The 18,965-nt window shown below is 42.3% G+C and overlaps 1 protein-coding gene across 2 annotated transcripts in view; it reads right to left on the minus strand.

The window, feature by feature from the left end:
* EFNA5 (ephrin A5) overlaps positions 1-18,209 on the minus strand; it is a 276,214-nt gene extending 258,005 nt beyond the window's left edge. Inside the window, exon 1 of one of the 2 annotated variants that reach the window (XM_084780964.1) lies at positions 17,692-18,209. In XM_084780964.1, coding sequence (XP_084637090.1) covers positions 17,692-17,816 — 125 coding nt within the window. In that variant the 5' untranslated portion in view covers positions 17,817-18,209. The remainder of the gene's footprint in view (positions 1-17,691) is intronic. The other variant, XM_084780963.1, reaches the window with a different exon arrangement.
* Between the last annotated feature and the right edge of the window lie 756 nt (positions 18,210-18,965).

Genomic DNA, 18,965 nt, shown 5'->3' on the forward strand with positions numbered 1-18,965 from the left:
AACAAGGCTCAGCCACAGCCCCAGTCAATATTTACTTCAGTGTGAAGCCACTGTTTTAAAGCTCCTCCCAGGCAGAACTCAGCAGAGGGGAGTCCCCAGAGGTTTTGAAATTTTAGTTTAACAAGAGGGAAGAGAGGTGTACAGATGAGTAAATAAATAGATTACTGTCCAGGCCACTTTCTCAGAGAAAATAAGGGAGAATCTTCTACAAAACAGGTTAGGTTTTCAATACTAATTAGCAATTTATAACAAGAAAAACCAATCGTCTCCCAACACTGATTACTGCAGTGTTAACCCTCCAAATCAGGCTGCACTGCAAATTCACTTAATGTGAGCCCTGTTTATCTGTGAGCAGAGCTCTGATCCTATCAGCCACCTGGTACAGCGGTTGCCTGTTCTGCCCAGAAGGGCACTGCAGAACCCAGGGCGCACTTAACCAACCCTCCATAACTCACTTTTCTACCCAGATCTTCTATCTACTGTCAAGTGTGTCTTAAAGTGAAGTCCCAATTGCCAGACCCATGAATAAAGAACCATGACAAATGTTCCTGACTATGTCTGTCATGGTAACAGATAGAGAAGACTGATCAGGATGCTAAAGTGACTTTCTGGAAAGCCACATACACTCCTTTCCAACAGTCTAGAGGTGGCTTACTATGGGACAGCAGATGGAAGAAAATGGTTGGCCCCCATACTACAGAGAAGTCAGTGTTGTTGAGATAATGTGAAGAGACTCTACTTATTAAAAGCAAAACTATTTAAACATAAATGTTTAATTACTTGGCCGAATTAATGCTTTTTAAATTTTAAAGCAGGGCCAGTTCTCACAGCATTAAACTATAATGTTGAGAAATCTTACTAAAGATTATGAGATTATAACAGATCTCCATTACATACCTAAAAAAAAAATATCCAGAGCTGTCTGCTATGGCCAATTGCAGTGCCTACTACTCTCCCCAATCAGTAAGTGAGCTGTGCTATTTTTATAACCAAATCACATATCCTAACCTCATTTCATAAAACGTCTATAGAGACAGAGAAAGAAGAATCCAAACGGTTCAATGACAGACATAAAAGAACAGGCACCTGGCCAGAGTTCTCACTTAGGACAGTTACGTATCAAGGGGCAAGTCACTGTCTCCCAAATCCTAAACATGTACAACATGGTGACACAATTTAGCCTTTGCAAAGAGCAAAAGAATCCAAACCATCCTTCCCTCCAAAATACATGAACAGAGAACACGGCAGACTCGCCTGTTCTGTTACAATTCTCTATGTCATGAACAGTACTGGCTAGAGTCTTTGCAACACTGTTCACTGTTATTACTTAAAAGCAAACAATTAAAGTGTAATTCAACCCAATCATCTCAACATCTTAAGCAATGACAGGATTGTTGTACACTCAATCTGATTGACAACGCATTCTCATGGAAAGAGACTACAGCACAAGCCTGGCTGAGGTAAATCTTCTGCCTGATACTTTTAAACTGATACACAAGATTTTAAGAATTTGTATTTTTGGCCTTCCAGTAAGTCGAACTTTCTTTCTTTCTTTCTTTCTTTCTTTCTTTTTTTTTTTTCACAAAGAAAGAGATGTGGAAAGGCTGGAGAGGTGGTGCAGCAGTTAAGAGAAACAGCTGCTCTTCCAGGGACTAGACTTAGACAGCTTAGAACCACCTGTCCCTGCAGCTCCAGGAGAGCCAACACCCTCTCCCGGCCTCTGCAGGGAATCACTCATATGTATGCATACAAAAGCACACTGGCATGTATATGTACATAAATAAAAATAAATGAATAAATCTTATTTATTTTTAAAAAGACAAGAGAAAAGAAGCTTAGAGTAGGAGCAACTGTAACTACTCGTCAAAACTATAAGAAAAAACAAAACCAAAAAACTGAAACTCATAGCAAGCTGGCTTTCTTGACAAACTTTAGCTTCCAATTCAGGAAGTTATGGCGTTAGTATGTAATGATAAAAGAATAAAGGTAAATAAAGCCAGTCGTCCCATGAGCATACAATTTTAAAGGGTAAAGCACTGTACTTTTAAGGGAAATCTGTTCTGCCAACTTAGCGGTTGTTCATTCAATTTCCATGCTCCTAATGATAAACTTAGTAGGAATATTACCACTGGCCAAGTAGCCAGTTTTAGAGTGTCACACATATGGACCACTGAAAAGTTTCCTTCTAAAGCACATTTCTTTCTTTGAGGGGGTATAACTAAGAGTAAAAGGATGCTGTAAAGTAATTACGTAAGTACATGAATGCTGTTTTAGGACAAATGAGCACATTTGCCATTCACCTAACTATAAACATACGAAGTAAAACCTGCTTTGAATAACCACCAGACAGCCCCCGGAGGAAGCTCTCCTTTAGCGGTGATGTCACTTGGGTTTCGTCGGATTAAATCTGTGTCCCTTGACAGCTGGATGCTATGACCTATCTGTACTACGATGTGGGTTTTAAGGCCATCGAGAGTCAAGTGTTGTTGAGCAGACAGACTTACAGCCAGAATGGTGGGGTTTAGACTCAGAAAACTCCAGGACTCACTCAGAGCCAGCCTGGCTGCCTGCAAGAACCGCCCTAGACAGGAATTGATTTGTTTCAACAAGCTCCTCATTGGAAATACAAGCATCCTCCAGGAGGGTGTCGTTATTCATTAATTTCTCCTTTGAGATAGAGATATCTCATTACACCTATGATGCCCAAAGTAGAGAAAACAATACAGATAACAAACCGAGAGAAGAAGAGAGGACATTAAAAATAAATGACCAATTTTAAAAAGGAGATCCACAACTCATTTCTGTGAGGAAGGTCTTGCACACATGTCGTAAGTACCATTTTTCACACGTTTCTGCTTTAGTAGAAATCAAAGGATAAACCGTAATGAGAACTTCTCTTAAAAAAAAAAAAGCCCAATGCATTAAGAAGTAGTTTTTATTTCTGTGAACAGGGTTTCTCATTTGTTGTTTTTGTTTTACGGTGCTTCTTGTTTTGAGACAGAGTGTCACTATAGAGCACAGGCTGGCTTTGAACTCATCACTTCTGCCTCGGCCTCCTAAGTGCTGGGTCTGCAGGCATGTGCCACCAAGCCCACTTTAAGAACACTTTTATCTGCAGGTTATAAGGGTTTGTTGCACTTTATAAAATGAGTCACTTGCATGAAGAAAAAGTGTCCCCTTAAACTCTTCACCCTTCTGTTGCCCAGCCTTCCTGAGATATGATGTGCTCTATCCATTTCCTGTAACAGTGTTACAGCAATTCCAAGGTCTCCTATATACACTTCCCTTTACATGTTCACAGGAGTAAGGCATTATTCTTATTGTACCTATTTATTTATTTATTATGGTGAAAACAAATTGAGGTTCATATGTGCCACTCACTATGAGCAGAACTTATAACTCAACCAGCAGTAAAATGTAACTAGATCTAAAATTTAACAAAAAATGATAAAAGATGATTGGCATATTCAACTTAATCCGATTTTAGTTCTAATTTTTATATTATATGTAAGAGTTCTGTTTTTTGTTTGGTTTTTTTTTGTTGTTGTTGTTGTTTTGTTTTTTCCCTGCATGTGTGTATGTGAACAATGTCAATGGTTGGTACACACTGAGGTCAGAAGACAGCATCACATCCCTGGAACTAGATTCCTGGATGGTCTAAAGCTGCCGTGTGGGTGCTGGGAACTGAACGTGGTCCTCCGTAAGAGCGGCAAGTGTTCTTAACCACTGAGCCATCTGGGAACTGAACGTGGTCCTCCATAAGAGCGGCAAGTGTTCTTAACCACTGAGCCATCATACCAGCCCCTTGATGGGTTTTTTAATATCTTGTTCTCTAAGGTCTTGCCTCTATAATGCTGAAAAAAAGGTTTTATCCTACACATCTGTGATTATGAAATTCAAATTACACACACACACACACACACACACACACACGGGTATGCCTAAAAATTCAGTTGCAATCTATTAATCTGATGACAAAAAAAAATCACTTAATAACTTTGAGAGAGATTTTTAAACATTCGATATGTTTACTTTCTGTTTTTGAAAAATGTGGGACCAGAACACGAGTTAGAGCAACGGGGCATCTCCTGCTTTACACCAAGACTTTCGATGGCCATAAGACCTAGGTACACCTATTTTGACCTATTTTGAATCAAGCCATACCTTTGAGATACGCAAATGACTTCACTTTAGTCAGGAAACAGTCTCTTCTTAAACGCCGGTCTCCTAGCTACACAGCATAATTCCCTAATAAGAGCCACTTCAGCTCGCATGTAGTCACAGAAGCCTCTCAAAACTCCTTAATCCAGGAGAATTATAAGCCCTGGGAACAAGGAGAGTTCCCCTCAAGGTTCCTACTGAGGCCCTTTCCGGTGCATGCCACAGGAAGCACAAACATAAGCTTACAAATGAACAAACAGCCCCACGCTGAATTACTATTCTTAATAATGTGCACTGTTCTTACAAACTGCTGCCCAGAATTTTAATTAAATTCATTATATCAAGAATTTAACAAGGAGGATATCTGATTCTACTTTATAATTAACTATAAAAATGTGTTGGCAAACACTTTTTATAAAGTAAGAACAGGCCAGGTGTGGCAGTGTATCCATTAAAACCCAGCTCTTGGGAGGCAGATGCAGGCAGATCTCAGCAAGCAAGTTCAAGGCCAGTCAGAGTGACAAAGTAAGACTATGTCATAATAATAATGATATCAATAGTTATAAATAATTGAAAAAATAAGTTATGTTTTTTAATAACTGCCCAATTTATAGGTTTTATCTTTTTTTTCCCCCCATCACAACATCAAGCCTCCTGGTTGATGCTTTCAGAGATTTGTGGTTCACTTAGGTTGGTAATGGTGTATTCAAGGCAAGAGAAAGAGGAGAAAAAATAAGGAAAAGGAAAAATAACCAAAATCTAGCCAGTCCCATTCCTCCCTTGCTAATAAAAGCATGACACGCTATTTATGACACAGAAGAAAACGAGGTGTCCACTCTGAAGCACAGGACACAGAGACATACCCACAGACTCTACAGGAGCAGTTCCCTCACCAAGGACACTGGAATCACAGAAATTCAGAGCATGGAGACATTCCCTCCCCCCCCCCCCCCCCCCCCCCCGCCCCCGCCAGGCTTTCAACCTCTGCTGGATATATAGGCTCCTGAAAGCCACACACAGGAAACTCAGCCAGCGGAAATAGAAGAACTGTGAGGAGCCATCTTCCATGCTGAATATAAAAATCATCATTTTAGGCTCCTTTGACCACATGGAGTTAAATTAGAAAGTGTTAAAATCTGGTTTTTTGAAATGTCATTCTAGAGCCGCCACTTACTATACCTTTGGGGAAGGTTTAGCGTGTAAATATCCTTAAAATTTATAGAATTCTCTTCAGACTTCTTGGACCAAGACAACATTTTCGCTGCAGCAGGGTTTGCCTTCAGAGAGGGCTTACAAGTAAACCCCCAGCCTTGGCCTTCTTCGTGGTACATTTTTTAATGAAGCATAAACCTCAATGTACAGTTTTATTTTATATGCTTGGAATTCCGTGGAAAGGGCTAGAAATGAAGACTGCTGGGCCTTTTGGAGGGCCTTTAAAGTGACAAATAACTTTCACTCATGCAAATAGGGAGCCATTTTAGAAGTCATAGAGATGACTAGATAGACAGGAAGTTCAGGGCAAACACTGCCCCCAAGGCTTTCCTAAGAAGCCAGAGACTGAACCTTTCCCACTAAATGTACAGGGAGCATCCATGGCCAAACTAGTTCACAAGCAGCATACTCATGTCTCTGTATGTGGCAGTCTCCCCAGGGAACTTACTAGAAATGAGAGGCACTGGGACCCTACTCAGGTCTACTGAATTAAAATCTGCATTTCAAAGCCGGGCGTGGTGGCACACACCTGTAACCCCAGTACTCTGGAAGGCAGAAGCAGGCAGATCTCTTTGAGTTCAAGGCCAGCCTGGTCTACAAAGTGAATCCAGGACAGCCAAGGCCACACCGAGAAACTCTGTCTTGAAAAAATAAAATAAAATAAAGAACCAAAAATCTGAATTTCAACAAGATTCCTCAAGAGCTCTGAGACAAAGGGACCCAGAAAGCACTAAAGGCGCACTTCCTGGTGGCTGGCATGCCATCCATAATACTCCACAGTCAGCTCCAAGAACACTACGTGGCCCACAGTAGATAGATACTTAGCAGGCACCTGTCAGGTGAAATGATGAAAAAACTTCTTATAGCACTTTCTGCTCTGTACTGTCATTAGAGCCACAAAACTCTTAACTCTGAAGCAAACCGCTGAATTCCTTATGAGCAGACTCTGCCTGCCTCCTCTCCTTATGCCTCTGTGTTTTACACACGCTACTACTCAATAAATATTTTATCAATCATAACTTCTAAGTTTCCAACACATGAATATATCATTCCTAATAGAATGTATCATTACTAATACCTATATCAGTTCTTGAATGTGAAATTTTGTTGTTGTTGTTGCTGCTGCTGCTGCTGCTTTTAAATATTGTCAAATCAAAATGAAATTCCTGAGTTCCCCCATTTGGCTCTAGTACGAGACACAAGAAATATATTCTCTTCCATTAGAGAGAACTCACCCAAAGAATGGAAACTGTTAGTGTAGGACATTTATCCAGGATGCTGTCTGCTTGTATGCAGAACCTAAGGACCAGTGGACAGTGCAGCGACATAGCTCAGAACTGGCCCTGCACACCCTGTCACTTAACTGCTTCAAAGGCTTGTTACCAAATACACTGAAGCTGTCAAAATTTCAAGAAAAAAATATTATCATTTATTTTCTTTCTTATATACATCTAGATAGTGGCCAGGACAGTGAAACAGCTCCAATGAGCTATATGGAATAAATTGATTAGTTCTTGATCATCCAGATATCAACATAAACATCCAAAGGAAATAAGAATTTTCAAGAAATAATTAGATAATTGACAACACGTGTGCATTGATTACAAGACCATGCCCAAATAATATTTACATTAATGAGATAGTCAGAGGCATGAATCGACTGGCCCCATCTGTATTATGAGGAAAGGGCACTAAACCGGGGGATGTGGGGGGGTCCCACCAAAGAACTATTGTTCTTGCACCTAATTATCTGAATTAGACAGCGTTTGTACATTTTCTTACCAGTGGTTTATTTAGGTTCATAAAATGTATAGCTCAAAAATGAAGCAAAAGGTATGTCTGACCCTATGTGTGTACATATACGCCCCACACACAAACACACAAATAAACATTCACACACACACTCACACACACACACACACAAATAAACATACAGACAAGCACACAAATAAATACACACAAACACATACAAACACACAAATAAACACATACAAACACACAAATAAACACACACAAATAAACATACACACACAAACACACACACATACACAATCATACTGTTATCTTCCCAAGAGGATAGTTGACAATGGTGATAGCTGAGTGTGTAATTAGTTTTCATTGTTCCCCTGACAACTATAGTGGTGCCCAGGACCTTTCCCTTTTTATGCTGTAAATGCTATGGAAAAAAAATACATTAACAACAGGCATTTAATTATGGGCCCAGCAACCATAGAGCAAACATGACCAAAAAAGAAGTAGAGTATGTCAACCTACACATTTTAATTTGTGGGGAAGGGGACCTTTCCTTTCCCAGTTACAGTAATCTCCAAAATATAGATGACAGGTGTAAAGTGAGGGGAAGGTTTAAAAATGTATCTGTCTCTCAACAGTAAAGTATGTATACAGTGCTACACCAAAACTAAAACCAAGAATAGCATTATGCTACGCTTGCACTAAAATATTAATAAGAATAAAGGCATTGCTTATTAATAAGGGAAATACTCTTTAGAATAGCTTTATGTTTTGATAACAGCAGTGAAAAGTACAAAGATTCCATTTTAAATTATGCTTTTTGTCCCCCTTTTCACAGACTTAAGAAAAAAGAATTAACATTTGTATCTTCTATCTGGGTGCTACGTTTCCTGGGGCTTACTTTAATTTCTTTCATAAGGTATTTAAAATGAAACATCCCCAAGTTGCTGCCATGGTGGACACAAGATCCGCCACTGAGGTCCTTTCTCATCTGATTAATTAGTAATTGGGAGACACATTTTGGCAGCTTCCATTTCCCTATTATTTTCTCTCTTTTGACACAAAACCCTGTCAGAAGCACCACTATTTGAACTGCACCCCTCTTTAGTGCTGGGTCACTAAATGCTAATAAACGGAGCCCCTGCCAGAAAACTACAGAAATAGGCATAAACGTTTATTGAAGCAGTAAGAGTAAACAAATATATAAAGAAAACACTGAATGCCACAGTATCTAAAAGCATTAATGGTCTGTCTGAACCCGGAGGGTCCTGGCGAAGATTGCAGACCTGGAACTAAAAGAAAAGGCCTGTAACAAAGCCACGCCTTTCATTCATCTTTAAAAGTATTAGCTAAATAAAGCAAGCAAGCGCTCTGCCACAGCAGAAAGGTACATCTGAGCCTCTGTTATCCTTCTGCATTACCCCAGTGGATGAGCAGGGTTATCTGGAAGCAAAGATTTACAGCAACTGCACTTACAGAGAACACATCCGGAAGTCACCAGAGCTCTGAGCCAGAGCAACATTTTTTATCGGGGGGGGGGGGGGGGGTGCTTTGGAAAGCCCCACACAGCCACAGAATCAGCCTTGGGGTCTCCATCCCAAAGTGTCAGTCACTTCAAAACAGTACCCCGCTACGATGGTGGCTCAGGACACTTATGTGGCAGGGCAGTGGCCATGCTGTGCGAGTCAGAGGTCACTGCTTCCACATTCCGACATCTGTCTGAATTTTCTTGCTCTGAAACAATAGAAGGGGGCCTGGGCTCATTTGCTCCCACTTTGTTTAACCTGCCTGTTAAATACAAAAGACATTTCCCCATATTGAGAGTTACTTTGGCCTTTCTTCCCATCCTCACTGGTCTTCATTAAATTAAACACTATAAAAAACCTTATTCAGAAGGTTAAGTCTTCTATATACTAAGCTCAGGAAATGCAACAAAACGGGAATCCCCAGACATCTCAGAAACACCAAGTATCATGTCTTCCCCATCATCAAAACCTGGGTAACAATTTGTACTACAATTAATGACTTCACTAAACCATAACTTAATTTTACTCAAACCACAAGACCACATTTTCTATAGGGAAACGCTTTCATCATACGTGTTTTCATAGCAAGAGGCAAGAGCTAATTGTTAATTATAGTTTTTACCTACATAAATAAGTCACTAATAAAACTTAAAATGGAAACTCTGACAGCTTGGAAAAAACATTAAACACAAAAAACAAACAAACAACAACAACAACAACAACAACAAAAAGGTATTTGCTAGTTCATGTAAAACTAAAAGGTCACTTTGAACACTCAGTTGTTTTAATCTTCTCCAACAGTCAAGGGCAGGCAGACGACGGTCCTCAGAGGGAAGCTCTTTGGTGCAAAATCCTCTGCCAACTCAGACCCAGACTTTAAGCATAAGATGTCTATCTGTTCTTTAAACATGCATTTTATTTACCAGCTTTACCCTGGGTCCATGACCATGCAAACCCCTCTGCCACTGAGTAAGCAAATCTGAAGCAGACTGACAGCTCAGTGCCCAGTTCGAATTAGACAGAACCAGGCACTTTAGGAATTAATCTTAGGGAAGCTTTCCTTTTACTGAAATACATAATAGTGATGTTCTCAGACATCATCAAACAGATGCAGCAGCAAGAAGTGTAGTGTAAACTTTTGGTAAAGTCTACTGGGCCACATGTTCTTCCAAATGTAGCCAGACATACAGAACATGGTGCAAACCACGGCCGCCTCAGCTGCTATGAGCTCACAAGTCTAGGCAACAAATGTGTCTTGCCTCTGAAATAATTCTCCTTTAACACTCTCAAAAACTGCTTATTAAAAAAAAAAAGGCAAGAAGATGTATTTAAGGGGCACCTGAGCTCTGACTTCACGTATTGCTTCTCCAAGGAAATAAATGCTTTATCTGCGAGGCTGCTACATATTTACCTGTCTCTTGCTGCATAAAGATACCTGGTAATAGTGTGTGTGTGTGTGTGTGTGTGTGTGTGTATGTGCGCGCGCGCACGTGCACATGTGGGGGGCGAGAAGGGGGCTGATATAAAACAATAGGGAGAACTACTTAGCTGGGTCAAAACAAAACAAAACAAAACAAAACAAAACAAAACCAGGATAGAGGGTGGGGGAGACAGTAGGGACTATTGATATATTACTTTGAAATTAGCAATGAAATGTAAACTTAAAGAGAATAATACATATTGAAACATGATACAGCCTAGCATTTAATCATTAAAATATGATACATCTCAGCTTAGTAGGTTAACACTATTTAAAACATCCTTTTTGTGAACTAAAAACACCGGGGGGGTGGGGGGGGAAGGGGGGAAAGAAAGCATTTTTGTGACTTTGCAAATAAGACAGTGCTTTAAGGTAGAATCCCACCAAAATGCTTACTTCAGACAATTTTCACAAGAGAAATAAAATTGGTCCTAAAGCAAGATGGCTGCTTTGAGACAGGCATTTGGGGGGGGGGGGTGCTGGAAGCCAAAAACCAGCTTTTCTAAGTGCAGAAATATGATTCTCGTCTTATTCTAACTTCTGTGTGTTCATAGGCTTCTACCTGAGAATTCATGGATTACACTGTACAGATATTTAAAAGCATTAATAAGAAAGCCATTTCTCAAAATGGTCCAATCTCTGTGTGCAAACAGCACGACTATCCAATGTCTACACACATGTGTGTGATGGTACAAGTACATAAAAAAGGGGTTAACTTCTCACTCCTGTTCTACACCAAATTATGATCATCAGTCATAAAAATCAGGTCACTGGCTAAGTCAAATAAGAATAATACCAACTCATATCTCTTAAGAATCAGATATAAAAACACCACATAATACACAATCAATTCAACTGCTTTTGACTTCTCAGAGTAAAAGCTTACCTTGAAACGCACTTCACTGACCATTGAAGTTAAGTGCAGATTAATTTTATGAGTTCCATATAAAAATTAAAAAATTTCTGCATTTTGAAATAACTTTTAAAATAGTCTTTTTAATCATCTAAACTTATTTTTATTCCTCACTTGAGTGGAAATAAGACCTGACAGTAACATTTTCTTCAACCTGTCAACTGTCAGCCATATGAAGGATGTTTCTAAAGATGACAAAGGTTTATTTTTCCTTATTGAAAATGATAGAATCCACCTGAATGCATATTGAGTGAGCCTTTGCTACAGTGTGCTACAGTCTCTCAGCAAGTTAGGTAACCTCAGTAGGAGTTTCCAATATTTTAAAGTAATGTTTTGCTCAAACATAAGGCTCACTGTTTGAAAACTAGAACCAGAAATCTCAAAATACAAATGTTTGTACCCATGTACGTTGTTGTTGTTGTTGTTGTTGTTGTTGTTGTTGTTGTTGTTTAATGAACAAGTGGTCAGTGCACAGATTTTGGAAGCTCCACAGACAACCTTCAGAGAGTGCAGTTAAAGCGACAGGCCATCAAGAAGACCAAAGGGCATGCATTTCTCTTCGACAAGAAGTGTGCATAATAATCTTAGTAAATTCAATAATGTTTGCATTGTCAATGTTTAGTTTTAAAGCAAGTGGTCTGTGTCACTGTGCTAACTTGTTCATGACTGACTACATTTTGAAAACATAAAATGCAGACCAATTTACAAGGGAAAAAGTAGAGATCCTAGCACTGAGTAATTTCCTATTCAGAAACACTGGAGGTCCACATTAATCACTAGCAATTTTTCTACAAAACATCTTGGGACACGGGTTGAGAAGCAGACTAACATATAAATGGAAAAATATAAATCAGGCCCTTCAAAGAGACAGTAATTTATTGATGCTTGGCTAAGACCACTATGGTAAGACAAATTATTAAAAGTTGAGTATTAATATCTCATTCCTCATGTTCATCTTTGAAGTTTTTATGCCTGGATATGAAGGTTTTATTTGTCAGAACCGATCAAAAGACAATTTTTCCCTCTGTTCAGAAGACTGATCTGAGTGAGTTGTCCTGGGCAAGGGGCAAGGACTGCCTTCCCCACTGTGCTTAGGGGAAGACAGGCTTCCTTTCTGCACAGATATTGAAGTTACACTGTTATTTTAATAGTTTATATACTACTTCTGAAGAGAAAATCAATAATAGAGACTGAATCACCACATAGTGGTTCATTACTGAAAAGATCTTAATTTTTAGAACCCTCATAGCTATAGAGGTTATTCACAACAATCGGAAAAAGACCTAGAATGGAGTCTTTTTCAAAAATAAAGCAAATGATTTATACTGAAAAAAAAAATGAGCAAAATACCAAATACTACTATATACATAAAACTGTTGTTTTGTTTTGTTAAGCAGTTTTATGTTTCATTCCCCTCTCTCTCTCCATCCCAGCTTCCTCCACTCTCTGGTAAATTATTTTGGCATCTTCTTTTCCCAAACTAGCAAAGCCTAGGACTCCTGAAGGACTAATTGTATCCATTCACTTTCTTGGCCCAGCATGAAGCTGGTAGCTTGCTCCAGTTCATAGCAACAGGAGAGAAGGGAGGTGCCATCTTTATCTGTCCCTGTCCAACAGGAAACCAGGCCAGTGGGGAGACTGCAGCGAAATGCCTTTTCAGAAGGTATTTTGCAAGACTAAACAGCAGAAAATTCAGGAAGGTTAATTTGCCCCCAAATAACTAAGGGGCCCATCTAAACCCTTTCCACAGAAAGCTCTCACGCTTTCAGCCACAAAAATACCTGGTTAATACCACTCAAGTCACACAGCCGAAGGAGTAAATTACTAAATACTGTCTCTGATACCTTTGCTCACTCACAGCTTATTGATATTAGTTTCATATTGGAAATGCTGAGTGAGTCTGTGGCGTGGCCTCACACAGCACTGATGAGCCAGTAACCTTAACAGCGGACAGTATGTGCTTTCTGATAGTTTGGTATAGCTATGTAATAGAACACACATAATGACTGGGAAGTAATAAACTCATTAGACAGGGCAAAAAACTAAGACTCAGACTTCTTCTACAACTGTCTATATGTAAAGGAGAGAGGAAGGGAAAGGGGGAGGGTGGACTGTAGGGTATCAGTTTAACGGAGAGTGCTTACATATATAAATATGTGCTTACATATATAAATATCAAGATGATAAAATTCTCCCAATGCAGCTAATAAAATAGTACATTACATGGCACTGAAACTCAGAGTTAGATTTCACATGAAGCTGCTTAAAAAAAAAAAGAAGAAGAAGAAAGATTTATTTTTAAACATACAAAGACATTACTTTAAAAATTTTTTTAAACTTCAAAAGTCATGGAATTCTCTACAAATTCAGTCATAGAACCCGCAGGAAATAAAAAAAAAAAAAAACAAAAAAAACACCTGTGCTCTTCCCACCCCACAACTATCTCCTAGATTTAAGCCTTGGTAGTGTCATTTATTTGTCGATGAGAAAGGTGCAGAGCCCGTGTCCCGGCACACACAATCAAACTGACGATGGTTCAGATGTCCTTAAAATGAACCACTGAATTTTGGAAAAAAACCAAGGGAATATTCTCAGATAAATATTAGCTCTTCTCTCCACTTAGCCATGTACACAAGTCCCTCACATTCAGAAACACTCAGGACTGCCAACCCACAATTCTAATGACTTTAGAACTCTCCATGTGAACACAACTAAGTGAGCTACTGCTTTTATGTGAGATGCTTCCCATAGGTCCTCAAAAAAGAAAGAAAGCAACAACAAAAAACAACTTGACTGTGCTCAGTGCAATCTTCATGCTATTACTCATATTAAGAAAATAAATAAACTCTTAAACTGATCATCTTCAAACCTTTAGCAGAAACAAAACACAGGTTGAGGAGAGCTAGTATTAGTTATATTTGCAACCATCATCTTTTTTCTCTCTCTCTCTCTCCTTTATCTACAATACAAACCAAAGGATATATACGATGACTCAGGAGTCATTTTGGCAAATAGGGAAACTGAAGAGCAACTTTTCAGTATACACACAGTGTTTAAGGGAATATTTGTTGGAAGCATCGGACTATTTACAGCAATCTTCAGGTTAATGGATGTGCTCTTTATATTAAGTCATGTCTGTTTGTGTAGGCACAGCTACCAAGGGGGAATGCAAATAAAGTTCTATTATTGTAGGTTACCTTTAAAAGTTTCTTTAAAAGCTTTCTATGGTTTTAAGTAAAGGAAAATAGTTAAACTCTCTGAGTTAGACCGTCATTGTAAAAATAACTCCCTTACAGTCTAGCTCAGAATTCGGCCTAACAGTTAAGAGATTTGTCCACATTTTCAGAGGAAACTCCAGCAAGCCTCCAAACCTGAGAGATGTGAAAGAGGGCTCTGGGCAAATGTGATGCTGTGTATCTATTCAGGCTGGTACTCCTCAGTTACTCTTTCACAGACTTGTGACAATTTGATACATAAAAACTATGTCTAATAAATACAGGCAACTAAAAAGTTACCAACATTTAAAAGCTAAATGTCCATTTCCCAGAAGTAGCCAGCAAAGAGACAAGCTCTAGCTGTAAACCTATTCTGACAGGATAGAGTTTATATTTTCCTGAAATAATAAACTTACAAATACTTAGGGCATCAACACAAAGGCTTTAAAGATAGTTCATATAGTAGCCAAAAATGCTATCTGCCACAGAAGTTACTTCAAGTACATGTTACAGTGAGCTACCTAATGCTGATGACCAAGACATATTTGATTTTATTTCATCCTAAATAAACACCGTTTGAAGCATAATTTACTCTGTACTTTGTGTACAGAAATTATCCATTCTTATCAGTTTAATATGTTCACTAAACTTCTAAGTTAAAAAAAATAAGTTACAAGTAATATTGTCTATTTATTTTTCCAAAGGCTGAAGTCTGTTTATTCCTTTATTAATCTTGACTTTATTAATCAATTAATCTTGACGCATCTACAGAAGACCAAAAATCAGGGCTAACTTACTTTACAAAACCATAATGTATATTAAAAGGAAATGTACATTTAATTTGTAATACCGAATAAACCCCTGCAATTCTATGAAATGTTTTCTATCTCTGTAACAAAGTGTTGGGTTTTACTTTGAAATTACTTATTTTGCATTTACTCCTTTGGGTTACAAACTGTCTTTTTCTGATGCATAAAAAATATGTTTCAATCAATAAATCTGAAATAAAACTGCCTACCACTGCCTACTTTTTAAAATAAGTTTTAATGTAACAACATACCATGATAAACGCCTCCATAAGTCCCTAAGAATATTAAATGGTGGATCTGAAAAGGGTCCCTGGTTCTTTCTTTGGGACATCATCAAACTGCTAATGATCAAACAGTAAGGGAGATATTTATTTCCCCAGCCTTCAAGTTAGCATACTGGTTTAATATTCTTGGTATTTTAAAAGTCTATAGATTCTAACTTTGAGTAGGCTCAAAGCTACCTTGGCATCCTGAGAGAAAGAGTTTTCGTTAGGAAGGGCAGATCTATTAAAAAACATGACCTATGACAAAAAAAAAAATCAATGCGCTAATCTCAAACCAAACAATGGTATCAAAAACATAGAACTGAGGTAAAATGCCGGACAACTTACTGAGCCTAGCGTGACAGGTGAAGAAGGCTAGCTGATGTTCCCTCTGCTATAACCCAGGGCAAGCTGCGACACTCACCTTTCCAGTGAATGAACACTGGGACCAAAAAAAAAAAAAAAAAAAAAAAAAAAAAAAAAAAAAACCCACTGAATTTTTTTGAACGTCAAATAAGAGTAAACTGTCCCAAATTCAAATAACCGACTCTACTTTATTGGATAAATCACTTAAGTTTAAAAATATCAACTCGTGTTTCATACATGCTGCCCAATAAAGTCCAAAGGTGACTATGCCAAGCAACATAATTAGACTTGCTTTTAATACCACTGCAACTGGAAAGCTTGCTCTATTTGTCTTGTCAGCTTTAATAAAAGGCATATTCTCTGGCAGAGTGTCGTCGCTTTCTCTTTTCCTAATAGTGGTTAGTGGCATGTCAAAGAGGAAATAGTTTCCCATTGTAATTCACACTCCCATGGTACCCTTTTTATTAAAAACGCAAACTTCCAGGGATGTCTGTCTACACTTACGCTAGGCAGGCAGTTAGTTAGAACTTTAGGCTACCTGGGTGTGACTGGGCCGGAGTAACAGGGCGGGGCGAATTCTCCCTAGGATGGGCAGCCCTGAGCGCTGGAGAAATTTGCTCTTCATCCCAGCCGACCGTAGTCAAGCCGGGAAAGCTCCGAATCCAGACGGAGAAAAAGCTGGAGTCGCTCAGAAAGGGCTGGTGGTAAACTGGATTGGAGGCCCCCTCGCCCAGAACATTAGATGCGCCACAACCACAGGCTCAGTTCTCGGCCTCCCGCCTCTTTCCTCACAACTTCCACTTCAGCCCAGAGAAAAGCTTGCGACCCTAGGTACAAGCGACACTGCTTCCCTCCCATAACAACACACCAGTAGCAGCCCACAGCTGGATGCAGAGTGATGTGAGCCCAGCGGGCCCAACTGCTGGGTCCAAATCAGGGAGAAAGTAAGGGTTGGGAATGCTCCGGACCAGGAAGGGTCTGCTTGGCGCTGGGAACGACCCTCCTCCCCTCTCCAAGGTCTAGGAACGCAGGATGGCAGAGGCTGGCTGGGGCCCAGCACGTGCGCTAAGGCAGTCCCCCGGTGCCCGCCTCCAGCCTCCTGCGGAGCCCACGGGCCCCCGGGTCTCCCGCACACAGTTCCAGGTAACCGCGCGCTTCCCTCCAGCTGCCAAGGCCAGGCCCCGGGGCCAAGGCTCCCACCTTCCGGCTCGCCAACTCCAGCAGCTCGCTCTGCTCTCGTGACGTAACCCGGCATTCGATCAAACTTTCTGGCACCTTAAGCTCACTGGGAAAAAGGAGGGTGCCCGAGCTGGGAGAATCCTTTCCATGGCCAAGCGCGCTGGGCCTAGACCGACGTGGAGGGTGGGGGTCGGAGGGGGGGTCACCGGACAGTTTTCTCGTAGTTAAAAAGAACACTAAAACGTAAAGCTTCCGCTTCCCATCCACCCCCCTTCGCTTCCCCTAACCCGTGCGCTCTCTGCGCGCACAGGGGGAAAGGAAGGAATTATGTTTAAATTAAAAAATAAAAATAAACAATTTCGATGCTGTTTAGCAGGTTCCTGGCCCTAGCCTTCCGCCCCCAGGCTCCAGGAAGGACCTTTCGGCGATACGCACCCGGGGCTACCAGCACCCAAGCCCTGAGCCGGGATTGGGAGGCGCGGGCCAATCTCCCCGGCTGGGAAGCGAAGTCCCCAGTCCCTGGCTCCCGCCCTTTTCCGTGGCTTCCCCGCAGCCCCTCGGAGGCAGCGGCTCCACGTAGCCCTGGGGATTCCGAGCTGCAGCCGGCCCTGCCGCCGTAGCTTAACAAAGAGCGGAGCGGAGCGAGCGGCTGCTTCCCGCCGGCGCCCGGCAGCCAGCAGCGTCTGGCGACGCAGGCACCCAGGGCGCGCGCTGCCTGCGGCTGGTGCGCGCCGCTCCCGGCCGCCGCTGCTCCCTGCTCCCGGCCCAGGCCCGCGGAGCCCGAGCTCTCGGCGCCCCCACCCTGGCCACCTTACCTGGGGTTGCTGCTGTTCCAGTAGACGGCGTAGCGGTCGGCGACGACTTTGGAGCCCGGGTCCTGGCTGAAGACACACATCCAGAGCACCAGAAACAGCAGCGTCAACATCTCCACGTGCAACATCACGCCTGGCCAGCGGCGGAGCCCCCGACGCGCCACTCCGGGGAGAGAGCGGGGATCCAGAGGGAGGGAGGGAGAGGGGCAGAAAGAGACCGGACGCCAAATAAATATGAATAAATAAAATGAAGGAACGAGAGGAGAGCGGCGAGCGCGGGAGGAGGAGAGAGAAAGAAAAGAAGGCAGTGGGTTGAGGAGGGGGGGGACAAACTCGCACCCCCACTGAAGGGCTCGGGAGGGGAGAAGAATCACAAGACAGAGAGACGCGTGCGTGTGTGTGTGGTGGTGGCGGCGGCGAGGGCGGGGGAAGGGGTGCAGAGCTGTGTCTCGGGCGGAGGCTGCAGGCCGGTCACCCCGGGAGAGGGAGGTGCGTGCGGGGCCGGGCGGCGGCAGCGCGGGTCGGGGCAGGCGGCGGCGCACGCTGCACAGTCACCGGGAGTTGAGCGCCGCGGCCGCGGGGAGACATACACCGGCCCGCTGGGCCCGGCTCAGCGTCGGTGCCGCGGTCTGCACAGGGTTCCTTCGCTGCGCTTGGGCCCTGGCTATGCGCCCCGCTTTGCTCCAAGTTACTTTGGCGGCCGGAGAGAAACTGCGGGAGGAGGGCGCTCTGTGGACGGGGCGGGAAGGAGGGGTGGTCTTCAACGCTTGTGGCCCCAGGAGGCTGGAAGCTGTCCGGCGCCTCCCTCTCTACCTTGGCCCGGCGACCCTCGCAAGCCTCGCAGGAGCCCTAGGTACTGCGGTACCCGGAGGTGCGCAGAGAAGGGTGGGGATCCGGATCCGCAAGCCTAGCTCTGTCGGCGTCCTGGAACTGCCTAAAGCCGCAGTTGTTGGGGCGAGGAAAGGAGGAGCGGTCTTGCCTCGAAAAACCTCAAAGAAAAGTTTGGCTCTTCTCGTCTTCCAGCAGGTCCCCAGAGGAGTCCGACCGCAGAGGCAGAGAGAGATGGCACCCCCGGGCGCTGGCTGAGTCGGGGATTTCTCCCGCTTGCTTTTCTTGGCCGGGTGTGGGTGCAGCAGAGTGAATGAAGAGCAGAGGTTGTGAACCAGCCAGCCAGGCGGGGCTGGGATGCCCAAACCTGCAGAACGACGCCAACCCAACAGCTATGCTGGAAAGCGGGAGGGGAAACAATCACTTTCAAATGGAGCCCTCCAAGTCCG

The sequence above is a fragment of the Acomys minous genome (genome assembly GCF_964271855.1).
Source record: "Acomys minous genome assembly, chromosome: 4".
In the NCBI taxonomy this organism is placed as follows: Eukaryota; Metazoa; Chordata; class Mammalia; order Rodentia; family Muridae; genus Acomys; species Acomys minous.